We start from the raw sequence: 13,719 nt of genomic DNA, 5'->3' as shown, positions 1-13,719 counted from the left end.
AACCCATAACAAGGAAATCTTAGTAGAACAGTCACAGGAAGTCTTGCTGAGCAGTGTAGCAACCCAGAGGTCTTCCAGGCCCCTAATGAATTGCCTGGAAGTCAATTAGAGATAGGGAAGGTAATACTTGTGGCTGTGACCAGACCAAAGATCCAGAAACCTAACACAGCCACTGACAATTCTGGACACAATCACACTCTCTGACTCTTGTGCTACCTCCATCACACTCCTCCAATGGTTGACAGTTGTCCGCGGTAAACAAATGTGGTTAAAGTTCACCTGTTCCTGATGCAGAGAGAATAGAAACCTGAAAATCCCAGACTTGCAACACAGAGGAAAACAGCAGATGCTTTAGATGTAAAGTCTAATAACACAAATTTAGTGGGAAGAAGGTGAGCTAATCTATCTTATTAAATGAAGTCAGGCCAATACGGCTGGTAAAGGGGACCAGAGGCCAGCTTTCTGAGTGTCCTTAAATAGTTCTGGCGGAAAGAGACAGTCCTCTGGGACTGCTTTATTTGGCTGTAACTTCTTATAAAAGGAGAATCCAACATTTATGTAGTACTTTGTGCCAGGAAATGTCCTACATGCAAACGCATTTAACCCTCACAACAACCCTGCGTGGTAGGATCCATTACGGCCACTATTCTACAAGTAAGGAAACTGAAGCACATAGCTGAGTACGACACCCAAAACCACGTAGCAAGTAACTGACAGAGCTTAGGTTTGAGCCCAGGCACAGGAGTCCGTGCTCACTATACTATACCACCTCTTCCTGTACCTGTACCGTGATGAAGCAAACCAAGTTAGACTAGGGTAGACTTCCTCAACTTTGGGACAGCGCCACTGCTCTGCAGGAGGTCCCTGCCCACCCCATTCCCCTCCTTCCCCCACCTCTTAGGAACAAGCCCCTTCCCCACGGAGCCCCAGCGCCCAGAGCAGCATCTCCGCCCGAGCTCCCTCGTGGTTGGAGGGTCGAGCCGCCCTCCCCGCGTGTCCACAGCTCCTGGCCCCGGCCAGCTCTGAAGGCCAGCGCCCAGAGACCACCGACACCAGGGCACCCCGCCAAACAGCCCCCTTGGCTCCTTCCGGGCACCCAGCTCCCTTCCTCTCTCCCGCCTCTGCCGGCACTGCGGCGAGGGTGCACACGTGGTCGGGGGGGGGGACTGCTTCAGCCGCAAGGCCGGCGAGACCACCCACGTCCTCCAGGCCAACGGGGGAAGGGCAGGGAGAGCCCAGGGTGCGCGAGACGGGCGGCCCGGCCCAATTGTGATCCTCGCGCGCCATCTAGCGGCAGGCGCGGGCACGACCGCGGGAGAAGCGCCGCCGAGGCCGCTCACGCCCATGGTAGCCATTTCGCTGTGTTGACGGTCCCGTTTCCCGACGCACACCGGACCAAGCTCGCGGCTGCAGGAAATGGCGGCGAGCGCAGGCGCACACTCGCTGAACGCAAACGCGCACCCTCCCGGAGCACGCACGCGCAGGCGCACACAGGACGATCTCACGCTGGTCTAGACCCAAAAGCGTGCAGGCATGCGCGAGTCGGGGACGCACGCACAGACGCACACGTTCTGTGACGGCGCGCGTGCGCAGGCGCACACTTCTGTGCCGGTGCGCGTGCACAGGCGTACAGTGTGTGCCGGCGCGCGTGGACAATCACATTGCGTGCTGGCGCGCGTGCGGTGCGTGCCGGCGCTCGTGCGCAGGCGCTCACATTGCGTGCCGGCGCGCGTGCTCAGGCGTACAAGTTCGTGCAGGCGCTCGTGCGCAAGCGCACACGTTCTGTGCCGCCTGCGCAGTTCCATGCAGAGCAGGTGGGGACTCTGTCCACCTTTTTTTCTTCCCATTTCAGAATCTCCTGGCGTCCCATGACATCGTGACAGCTCTAGGACAGAGTTTGTCAGCCTCACCATTATTGACATTTTGGACTCGATAACTGGTGGGAGCTGTCCTCTGCACTGTAGGACGCTGGGCAGCATCCCTGGTCTCCACCCACTATTTGCCAGTAGTACCCTCTTCCCAGTTGTGGCAATCAACAGTGTCTTCAGACATTGCCAAGTGACTCCTGGGGGGTTGGAGGTGGGGGAGATGCCCCTGTTTCAGAACCACTACCCTAGAACAATTGAATCTAAATCTCTCCGTGTGGGTCACAGGATACTTAAAAAAAGAACAAACCACTTCTCAGGTGATTATCAAGTGCAGCCAGAGTTGTGAAACACTGATCAAGAAAGTTTGTTTTGATTTTGTGAACTTTTAATCAGAGAAAATTAGTTCTAAGCCTGGGCTCTACAGTTAGCCAGATCTGAGCTCTATTCCTAGCTTTGCTCTTCATAGGAGCCCACCGTTTCCTCCACTGTCAAACTGCGTAATAAGAAGCCAGATCCTTCCCCAGGTTTGGGGAATGTTACACGCGATTGTGCAGATGGCATGCTGTACACATTAACCATCTGACAGTTACTGGTTCTGGGTCTTGAGAATAGGCTCCAAAGAACAGAGTTCATAAACTAGCTTTTCAAAGTTTTTCCTGGGGTTTTTCTTAGAACCTCTTCAGTTGCGACTCAGCTCTGCCATTTGGAATCCCTTGACAAGTCAGTTAACATTTCTATGCCTCAGTTTCCCCATCTTATCAATTTCACAGTGTTGCTGGCAAGAGTAAAGCACCTGGCAGAGTGCACTATAGGTGTCAGTTTTTGTTTTCACTCTGTTAATTGTCAGGGCAATTTGAAACAAAAAAGTCACATAATAGGGCCTCATACCTTAGAGATCCATTACCCACCCCACCCCCAGCATCACGGTTTATGTAGGGGTGACAAATGTAAAAACGTAGCTGTAATGTGGTGTGAAATTGCAAACATTCACTCACTTCTTAAACACCTAAATCAGACTGTGTTCCTCTCTGGCTTAAAACTTGAAAGAAGATCCAATCTCCCTCTCATGGCTTTTACCAGGGCACGGTTCCATCTATGGTCCCCCTCACCGGGTAGGCTACTTTATGCTTTGGCATAGCCCCCGCCTACCTTGAGAAACCTCATGTTCCACGCTTAGCTACTTACAGTGCCCAGTAAACACCAGGTTATTTGGAGTCCTTTGTACATCCCGTACCCTTTGCTTGGAGAACTCCTATTCACCTTTCAAGATTCAGCTCAAAAGTCACCTCTCCCATGAGGCTGTCCTGGGGCCCCCTTCCCCTGTTCCAGTCTGGACCAGGTTTTGCCCCCATTAGCCCTGTCCGATTTGTCTGTGTACTCGTCTCCAGCACAGAGCAGGTGCCTTCCAAGTAGTTGCTGACTGACAGAGTGGTTGACTTCCTGACTATGGAGGACTTCCTGGCAGAGGCCAGAGGTTTCCAGCTGGGGCTTCAGCCCTCGCCACGTTCCTTGGGCCTCACTGGCCTCACCTTCCCAGCCAAAGGCTAATGTGCACTTGAGCCGCCTCTCTCCACCGCACGAGCTCAGCACTGTTAGCTGATGCCTTACCCCTTTGGGTCCGTCTCCATGTCCTCCAGGTGTGCCGGGCTGTTGCTCTTCCTGCCAGCCAGGACAGCAGAGGGAGAAGTGGCACCAGAGCTGAAGGAGGAAGCACACAGACCTTCTGAAGCCTCAGACCAAAGGAGACTTGGAGCCCAGGTCTTCCCCTTCCCAGCTGCATTCTCACAGGAAAGGCGGACCTACATCTGGCCGTGACCAGCTTGGAATTCCTGGGGAAGTGTCCTCCTAGTTTGCGGTTCCAGTGTCCTTGCATGACCTACACCTCCCGGGGCTCTGTGGGAATCTAGAACGATCGTTCCTTACTAAATGTTGCACACACCCACAGCAAAATGGCCACTTCCCACTGGTGGATTGGTAGAGGAAATAGGGCAGAAGCCTGCAGCCCGGGAATGCACAACCTCCTCCCATTGCACCTTTGCACCTCCCCAGCCACCTCCACATGCTCCCTGGGGCTGGCCCCTCTGCTGCCGGCTGGCTGTCCGTGGGATTCTTCCCACCGACTTCTCCTAGCAGGGTCTCTTCCCAAGCTACACTTCTCAATGCCCTCTTCTCTGCCTCCTCAGCTTGGGTCCCTCTGGGTAGGTGCTGAGTTGTCTGGGTCCCCTGACTTATCACCTGTACCCACTCCTCCACTGCCCCTGGTGGGTGGGTTCGCCTCCCAGCCTTCTCTGTCCTGCAGTGATCACCTGATGTGAAGATGCCATGGAGCTGAGAGGTTCAAGGGGGACCCTGGGGTGCTGGACGTGAGGATGAAGCCTAAGGCTGTCTGGCAATGGGATTGGTCATTGAGCAGTTGCCCCACTCTTACCTGGTGGCTGCTGGTCCAGGCTTATGAGGCTGCGAGTTGGCACTGGGCACCTCCTGATCATCCAGCAGAGGGGTAAAGACAGCAGGTGAGCACAGCCTGTGGAAGGAGGCCAAGCCCGGTCTTGGTTCAGGACTTTGTGTCCTTATGTCTACACCCCCCGAGAGGGTGGCTTCTGTTCCCAACACATGCTGGGCACTAAGGAGTTCCTCAAGTGGTTGCTTGGAGTACGGTACTCACTCACATCCTACAGCTGACTGACACCAGGACAGCGTGGCCTCGTGGTGAAGTGCACACTCCCTGGGGGGGCACATTCCTCTGATTCAAATCACAGCTTTATTAAGCTTCTGGCTATGTGACCTTGGGCACATCAAGTGACCTCTCTGGGCCTCAGTTGGATCATCAGTGAAATGGGGTGACAACTGTGTCTGCCTCACACATTTTCTGAGAAGATTATCACTGGGCCCTGTGGCCATTTGTAGAAGCAGCAACCCTTTGCAGTCCGTCTGTGCCCGTCAACTTGACACAGATTCGGTGGGTGCTGTGTTATGCAGCCTTCCCAGGTATCGGCTGAGCTCCATGTCTCTCTGTGACTCACAGCATGCCGAGCAGTTACCTGTGCGAGCCTGCACCCTCCACTTGAATAGCATGCGTACTAAGAGTTCCTCGTGTTTGTTTCCACACCCACTTACACCAGTTGCACTTGCAACCATAATCACTGAGTTCAATTATTAAGGAAACTCATAAAAATGAATGGAAAAGGAGAGTGGGTATTTTTTTTCATGACAAACAACCTTTTTTTTGCAAAGACCATAAAAGCAAGTCTCTTGAAAATCATTGTCTACAGAAGAGACAATGTAAAAGACTGTTAAAAGTCATAAAAGTCTAGAAGATATTAAGATAATTTTGCAAGTTAATATGAGCTTTGGCTTCATTTTAAGGAAACAATGCAGAAAGCAAAGACTTCATTTTTGCGAGGGGGTAGAGGCAAGAAGGATGTTCTGGCCCAGTCATGTTGGACCGGAGAATGGAGTCAACCTGCAGGACCGTGCTGGCCGGCACCGTGATGCAGGCCGCGGGTGTTGGGCTCTTCCACAGTCCTCCCCACTAGCGGGAGCTCAGAGAACCGAGGCCCCGGCCCCGTGGCGTTTCCCGGCACTGGCTGAGGCACAGTGGGCAGACGCTGGGGCCTGTCATCCTCTTCCCGTGTTGGCTTGTGCTACCGATTTGGAAGTAGGGCCTTGGGGGTCCAGGCATCAGTTGCAAACTAGTAAAGTTAGTCAGGGCAAGGGGCTCCCGGTGGGCTTGGGCGAGTAGGGGCAGCTGAGAGGGCCAGTTGGGAAAGCGGAGATTCTCTCCTCGGCCAGACTGCTGTAGGGCAGGCGTGCCGGCTGGCAGCGTGCCTTGGTGGCTCTCTGTAGACACCGGCTTCACCATTCCTCCCTGGCCATCTGTTCTGAACCATAAGGGCTCTAGCACAGCTTGCAGCTGAACTATCTGTGCCAACATCTGTACACCTAACCTTTGTCCCCAGGGATAAGTCATGCTTGGTTTGGAACCACTTGGGGACAAGTGGGACCTTGCCACTCCGCATATCACCTGAGAAAATGGCCCCTGACTCTACCCAGGTCCAAGAAGTCAGAGCCCAGCTAGACACGCTTGCCTCCTACTTTGTCTCACTGGGGCCACTGCTTTTCCGCTCACTGAACTTGAGAGCAGAGCTGGCCAGAGGAGGAAGGTGGAGGAGGCTCTGGGGCTTCTGGAAGGGATGACGGACCGCCTTCCAGCTTGCCCTCACAGCTCAGCCAAGAAGCAGGAAGGCAGCGATTCATCCATCATTCCCTCCTTCCCCACGTGTGCATCCTGCCCGCCCAGGCCCGCCCTCGTGCCTACCTGGGAGGAGCTTGAGAGCCAGTGGAAGAGGGTAGGAGAAGGAGCGAGATTGAAGCAGAGGTAAATCTCAGAAGTGGAAAGTCTGGGGACAAAGGATGTGCTGGCGGCGGGAGTGCCGGAGATGGGAGAAGCAGTAGACGGGACTATGGGAAATGACCAGTGCCCCGCCCCCAGCAGCCCAAGCAGCTGTGGCGACTTGACCAGGAACAGGAGAGAATCAACAACTTGGGGCCACGGGCCTCCCTCAGGTAGCTCACCCTCCTCTCCCAGAGCTGATGTCTGCTCCAGCCAAGCCTTCAGGTGTGGAGCCCGTGGCTCCGGATCCCACGTTGCCATCACTTGATCTGTTATGGGAAGAGAAACATTTGCTGGCTGATTGGGTTTCCATTGGATGTAACTCATATGTCCTGAGAGTGGGCGCCTTCAGCGGCCACCCTGCACCGCTCCAACTGAAGCCAAGCTGATATCAGCAATATTTCTGCCTTTTTTCCTAACTTGATGGGCTGGGAGCAAAAGTGGAGCCAAGAAACAGAGCCCAGGGCTGAGACAGGCTCCCCGAACAATCCTGGGTCCCCTTCCCCCATTCCAGTGCTGGGGCTCCACGGGGCCCAGGGCTGCGCACTAAGAAGACAGTGGCCAGCAGACAAGGCTGTAGGCTCTTATCCATTACTTCCTGTTCAGGAAGTGCCCAACTGTGAGCGACTGGTCACCATCCCCAGGCTCCCCTGGTCTGGCTTGAAGGACAGGTCAGTGGGATGGCTGTGGGGTGGCTGGCGCACAAGCAGCCCCTCTGGACTCAGCATCCCCTGCTATCATTCTGCCTCCTATCCCTGCACCCCCTCCGCGTCTCCCTTCGCCTACAGGCCACCCTGGAAGGCCCTGTTAGATGCTCTGCTGGGGTCCACGAATCCTTTGGTCACTGACTTCCTGAAACCTCCAGCTTGGCGGCCTTGCTGGCCTAGAGTTTTGTCCTCCTCTGCAGCTGGCTCCCTGAGGAATCTTGGCAGGGGCCTGCCCTTCTCCAGGCCTCATGCATTCCTTCATTCATTCTTTCAGCAGATATTCATTGAGGACCTGCACTGCCCCCGACACTGGGGACACAGTGAAGAATGGGACAGTCCTGGTCCCAGCTCCATCCACTGACCTTGGATGGGGGGGCCACATGGGCTCCGTGTCCCTGCACTGAGTTACCTTTCAGAGTCTGCACCAAGGCCCTTGAAGGCCCTTTCACCAGTCAAGTCTCTCTTGGGCTCTCTGGGGTTGGAGGCTTCGTTGTCCTTGGAGCCTGGGGAAGACCTATGGTGGAAAGAAACATAAGTTAACTACCCATCAGCCAACCATACTTAGGTGGGGGCAGTTACCTCATCCCCAAATGCCAGCTTTCTCCAAAGAGCGCAAAGCCTGACATTGCAGGATTGGCTAATTATCAAAATCTACCAACAGCTGCTGTTGACTGAGGGTCAGACCCCATTCTCATGACTCTGAATGCATTAGCTCTCCGCATCAACCCCACAACATGGTCACTGTTCTTATCCATGCCCACTTTCCAGATGAGCAAACTGAGGCACAGAGAGCCTGGAGTGACTTGCCCCGAGTTCCACAAGTAACAAGGGGAAAAGCTGAGATTTGAACCCAAGCAGTCTGACTTCAGAGTTCCAGACTATAATCTTCTATGGTGTAAGACTGATCCTAACTCCTGATTCAACCTCCCTCTATTCTCTCTGAGGTCATCAGGGAGCCTCATGGCGTCAAACCCAACAGAGACACTCCCATCATTCTCACCATTCAGGACCACTGACCCAGTGGGCCACTCCCGCCTTCTGTCCCCCATCCGTCCATCATGACTCTGTGTCACTGGCTTAAATGGTGTTCCTGGCACCCCTCTCCATCTGCATGCTCTGCCACCTACCTTGGTCACCTCCTCTGCTCCCATGGCGTCAACTGTCATTCTTCAGCCAATGACGTCTGCCTGTTCCCACCTCTCCTCTGTGCTCCGACCCGTACCCTCACTGCTTCCGGGACTGGCCCTCAGGCACCTCACCCTCAACATGGCCAGAACTGACCACCCTCACCAGCTGCCCTCAGGGGAATGACCAGGCAGCTGCCACCTCCACGATACTATCTGTGCTCAGTTTGCCGGCTCCTCTCTCCTCGAGTCCCTTGACTTTGTACCCCATGTAAATATCGACGTTGAACCCCATTATTTCTGCTCTCATCCCTCTGCACAGAACATGGAAATCTCCTGAGCCCTGATCTCTCTGCCAAAGCTCCACCAGAAACCCTCAAAAGCCTCCTGGTAATTTGCATTTGGATGCCTACAAATAAACTCATCGTATAGTCATTTGAAAGCACTAAGTATTTATAGCACCCCTTCCTGCCCCCTCCCCTTAGTTCCCACTACTGTAGTGACTTATGGAGCAAAAAGCGCAGGGAGGGAGTCAGGCAGTGGGGTGGGAGTCATGGATCTGCCTACTCTTGGCCGTGTGGCTTTGAGGAAGTTACTTAAGCATTCATGGTCTCAGTTTCCTCATCTGTAAAATGGGCATAGTGATTGCATCTACATCCTGCATGGGGACACGTGTTAGGCTGTTTGGGACAGGGCAGGGCTTAGTGAATTCTAGCTTTCCCTCTTTCTTCCTTTTCTCCAACATGACTTTCCTGTTGGAAAGTGGGGGAGGGGTGCTCAGAGGATCTCCAAGGGCTGTTATAGCTTTGTCACTCCCAGACAAAATGCCAGAGGCCTTATGGGTTGTGGAGGCCTTATGGGGCGCACAGCACAGACCTTCCTGAGAGACAGCCTGGCTTCCTGCTGCATCTCTCAGGGTCACTTTGCCCCTGTTTCTCAGGGACTGGTCACCTTAGGGAAACCAGTGAAGCAGCTTCCAGTGTTGCCTTATTAAAGACGTTGTCACACTGGGTGATTCTCAATCATTCCAGCAATAAATGCTCCTGCAGTCCTGTTCTGGGCCAGCCAGGCCTTGAGCTCTCCAGGAGCTTGGAGTCCTTGGGGCAGAGCCATCTGTGAGTGGACAACTGTGACTCCGTGTGGAACACTCTCTGGTGGAGGGATGAACACAGCGCTGTGTGAGCTCAGCGCGGAAAGCCCCTCACAGGCGCTGCCTCAGAAAGAAACACAAGCAAAGGAGGTGCTACAAGGGGAGACATCTGAGCTGAGACTGAAAAGTGCAGACGGGAAAGGGCATCCTACAGCCTGCGCAGACGAATGGCGCTGGGGGAGGCTGGTGGGGAGGGCCCAGGGAGGAAGGGTGTACGAGGGGAACCTGGGGAGCGGGTGGATGAGCCCCGCCGGGCAAGGTAGAGAGTTCAGGCTGCGGAGCCTAAAGGGGAGGGGGCATTGCAGGGTTTTTCCCCAGGGGCTGGCATAGGACTACTGGTGCCCTTTAGAAATGGCACCCAGGTAGAAATAGGAAGGAGATTCTGGGATGGAGCGAGTGATGAAGGAGGCCTGGCCCCAGGGGAAAGGCACTAGGGACAGAAATATCTCTAAAATAGAATGGACAGGACTCAGTGTCCGACTGCGGCGAGGGTGTAGAGAGGGAGGGGCCAGTGAAGACAGTCAACGGCCCCAGAGATCGGAGCTCCCACCGCCCCAAGGATTAGCCTGGGCTTATGCTCTGGCCTCCTTCCCCAGACGCTGGCTTCACAAGGTGGGGTCCCAGTCTGTCGGCTTCACTGCTGTGAGCTGGGTGAGTAGCTAAATGATCAGGAGTCAGAGCCCCTCCGGGAACAAGCGGCCCCTCCCTGCTCGCATCTCCCTTTGCCCCCACCCAAGCTTCCCTGGGGCCCAGCTCCCAGCCCCCCGAACCCTGCCTGCATGTTACCTGACTGTCTGCCCCCTACCTTGGGGCAGCGGCTGGGCCTGCCGTGCTCCCTGCTGGTTGTGCCCCCCCGACCCCCTCCCCTGTCCCTTGAACTGTCAAGGCTGACCTAGTGACCCTGCCCTGTTCCTGGTGCCTCCCCCCGCCACAGCTGCTTCAGTGGCTTCATGGGGCTCTGCAAAGCCCAGATCCCCACCCAGCACGGCTGGCTGCTCCCATCCACAGGGCCCAGAGGGTGAACCATCACTTCCAGGGGCTCCTGGCACACGCTCAGCATCTCACTTGTGTCTGCATCTGCCCCCCCCCCAACAGGCAGACAGTCAGCAACTTCAGCGGGTCCCCAGGGCCGGGTCTGGTCTCCCATGGACCAAGTGCTCGCTCCCCAGGACTTGTGGAGTGAAATGGGATGGGGGCAGAGAACCCAGGTGGCTCATGTCTCTCACCAACCAGCCCCCAGGCCTCATCGCTTGCACCCTGACCCTGCTGCCCCCAACTCTAGAATCGTGTGTAAGGAGCCCAGGCAGCAGCAGGGCCCCTGTACCTCATTTCTTCCAGGTCTGGGGCCACCAGGCGGAGTCCCGCCCCGGGTGTTGTGATCTGCAGGCGGACAGTCTCCTCACCTCTTGCGCTGTGACCAAAGGAGAGCGTCAGAGAGTCGGTGGTAAGAAAGGCCTCCGCTTCTCCATCTGTGCTGGGGATCCAAGGGTGTCCTCTCTGAGGAGCCTCCTGGCTAGTGCAGTGGGACACCCAGACCCATTGCCTTCGCCCCTCCCCCTTGTTTTTTCTCTCTCGTCTCCTCTTTGGGCTGAGCTCGGGCCACTGACCTCCAGGTCCCAGAGGAAAGGCATTGGAGGACCCCTTCACCAGTCTCCCATCCTCGACCCCAGCCCCCTTCAGACCGTGCTGCTGATCAGTTGCAGAGGTGCGCCCTGCCCGTGGCCGCACTGCAGCATCCAAAGTGGCTATCTGTGAGTTCAGGGGCTGACGGGAACGGGTGATGAACAAAATACCCAGGAAACCTACAGACCGAATTTGGAGTGAGAGCCGGTGGAAGGGGCATGTGGGAGACTCAGGGGATGAAGGTCAGAGAGAAGGTGCCGGTGAGCTTGAGACCAGGGAGGATCAGACAGTCTCAGCCCTCAGAGGCTGGTCCGAGGGTGACTGCACACAGCCCTCCAGTTCCAGTGTTTTTGGGCCCCCACTGCAGCTCCTGACGCCCAGCAGGACCGGGCCGTGGTGATGGCTAGGGCTGGAGAGAATCTAGAACTCCCTGGCTTTCTGGGGTTCCCCCTCACTCCAAACCACACCTACCCAGGTCCACATCACAGACACTCGCTCTTTCCTTTGGTTGCACCTGGCCACTGGGCTACAGATGGGGGTGAGCCCCAGGTCTGCCTTGGTGAAGCCCCAGCCCAGCAGGGGGCAAGATGAGGGCTGAGTGGCATGGGCTGTGCACCCGAAAAGCTCCACGGAGGAGTAGGCCAGCCCAGGCCAACTGTGGGCATATACGGGTAGGAGGTGGAGGCTGGTGGGGGACTTAAAAGCAGAGACCAGATTGAGTGCGGCGAAGGGAAGCCACAAGATGGGCTTGAAGTGGGGATTCGGGGTGGGTCTTGAGATGATCAACCTGGCACGTTAGAAAGGACACTCCGGGGTCCCAAGAGGAGGAGGGGTGGGGGGTACAGGGTGGAGACAGGGACTTGAGTCGTCCGAGTAGTCCCCCTGGAGTTGACCGTGGCATCTGGCTCCAACCTAGACTAGGAGCTCGTGGAGGCCAGGTCGGTGGGATGCTCATCTCTGCCCCTCCTGGACACTGCAGATGACCAGAGGAAATGGAAGGGCTGCCAGAGACAGGGCCTCTCTGCACATGAAAGACCAGCGAGGGCCTGGTGCACGCAGGTAGCTCTGACCTGCGCCTGTCTCCATGATAGCCACGAAGACAGCGTAAAGCCCCGGGCTGCTGTCGCTACTCTGTCCCATTTAAAGCACATGGTGCCAGGGAACAAGGACACGTCCCACTTGGGGACGTCACAGGCAAGTAAAGCATACCTTCTCCCTGGCGTTTCTAGCTATGTCAGAGGGGAAATGGGGACCCCGGCTGGCGCCTGTCCCTCAGCACCCTGCTCCTGAGCGATTTCTTCTCAAAGGCCCAGCTCAAATGGTACCTCTTCCAGGGGTCCTGTTACAGGTTGCATTGTGTCCCCGCTAAAAGGTATACTGAAGTCCTAACCCAGGTATCTGCGTGAACGTGACCCTATTTGGAAATAGGGTCTCTGCGGAGGTAATTAGTTAAGATAAGGTTGTACTGCAGTAGGATGCATCCTAATCCAATATGACTGGCGTCCTTACAGAAAGGGGACATTTGAACACAGACACACAGAGGGAAGACAGCCACGTGATGATAGAAGCAGAGGGTGGAGGGATGCACCTACAAGCTAAGAGGCGCCAAGGGTTGACTGCACTACCAGAAGCTGAGAGAAAGGCCTGGAACAGATTCTACCCCAGAGCCTTCGGAGGAGCACACAGCCCTGCTGACACCTTCCTTCATTTAACTTCTGGCCTCTAGAGCTGTGGAAGGACAACTTTCTGTTGCTTAATCCACCCGGTTTCTGGTACCTTGTCACGGAAGCCCCAGCAAATTCATACAGAGGCAGTAGCTCCTTCTCAGGCACCCACAGCGGCATTTCCCTCTGAGACCAGCAGGTGCCGATGTTGGTCTCTCCATTTGTTGAAGGGCCCAGCAAATCAGGAAGCGCCCAACCACACCAGCACCCAGGCAATGTGCAAAGGGCTTTATGTGTACTATCTCATATGGGATTTGGGACGGCCTCTGGAGGTACGTATCACTGCTCCCTATTTCACACATGAGGACACTGGGGCACAGAGAGGTAAAGTGACTTACTCAAGGTCACACAGCCAGTACAGGGCAATGCCAGGGTTTTGCCTTGTGCCAGAAGCTGTGCTCTTACTCACTGCTCCCCAGCCCCTCTGCCAGGCAGCATGTTGGGGCCCAGCCTCCAGGCCCCACCTTGATCAGGTGGGGCAGAGAGCCAAGAAAGCCTGAGCGGCGCTGTGATGGGGCAGCAGCCAGGCCTGGGGCTCTCACACAGGCCAGTTTCGCTGACAGAAGGTATCTGAGTGAGCTCAGTTTGGAAGGTGGGGAAATGAGCTGAACCCAAGAAACCAGCCCCATGGTGCCTGGAGGGAGGGCCATTGCCACAGGTGAGTGGTGGAGGGGGGAGGGGAGGGGGCTGATGGTGGAGACAGGAGCTCAGATTTGTACACTTGGTGCTGAGAAGCCTTTGAGGCACCCAGGCAGGTCAGGGGTCCGGAGGAAGACAGGGCATCCTTGTGCGGCACTCCTTCTGCTCCCCTCTGAAGTCCCTGAAGGGTTTGGTGCCTAGACAGGGGAGCCCCTCCTAGGTGGCTGAGAAGCTGACCTTCAGACCCAAGCCAAGGGGGATGGGGCAGGGACACGCTTGCGGAGGGGCCTGGGGACCAGGCTGTGAAACTCTCCTTTCCTACTTTGCCATAAACCACCCTCCAGAACTGTGAGACAATACATTTCCATCGTCTGAGCCACCAGTTTGGGGGACTTCGTTATGGCAGCCTGAGCATGACAGACAGCCATCTTGCTATGACAGCAGGTGACGGGTAGTGAACATCCAAAGGAATATTCTGGAATAAATGTTAA

General features: G+C 55.7%; 1 protein-coding gene across 2 annotated transcripts in view; it reads right to left on the bottom strand.

The window, feature by feature from the left end:
• Nucleotides 1–13,719, bottom strand: part of ZNF185 (zinc finger protein 185 with LIM domain) — a 45,203-nt gene that overhangs the window by 23,443 nt on the left and 8,041 nt on the right. For both annotated transcript variants that reach the window (XM_082680628.1, XM_082680627.1), the window contains 5 exons: nucleotides 10,567–10,653; nucleotides 7,378–7,482; nucleotides 6,444–6,530; nucleotides 4,297–4,392; nucleotides 3,477–3,566 (listed from right to left, as the gene is read on the bottom strand). In XM_082680628.1, the coding sequence (XP_082536754.1) occupies nucleotides 3,477–3,566; nucleotides 4,297–4,392; nucleotides 6,444–6,530; nucleotides 7,378–7,482; nucleotides 10,567–10,653 (465 nt within the window). The remainder of the gene's footprint in view (nucleotides 1–3,476; nucleotides 3,567–4,296; nucleotides 4,393–6,443; nucleotides 6,531–7,377; nucleotides 7,483–10,566; nucleotides 10,654–13,719) is intronic.

The sequence above is a fragment of the Grampus griseus genome, assembly GCF_964374135.1.
Source record: "Grampus griseus genome assembly, chromosome: X".
Classification (NCBI taxonomy): domain Eukaryota; kingdom Metazoa; phylum Chordata; class Mammalia; order Artiodactyla; family Delphinidae; genus Grampus; species Grampus griseus.
Note: the sequence above shows the minus strand (reverse complement) of the source record. Positions and strands in the feature narration are given on the sequence as shown.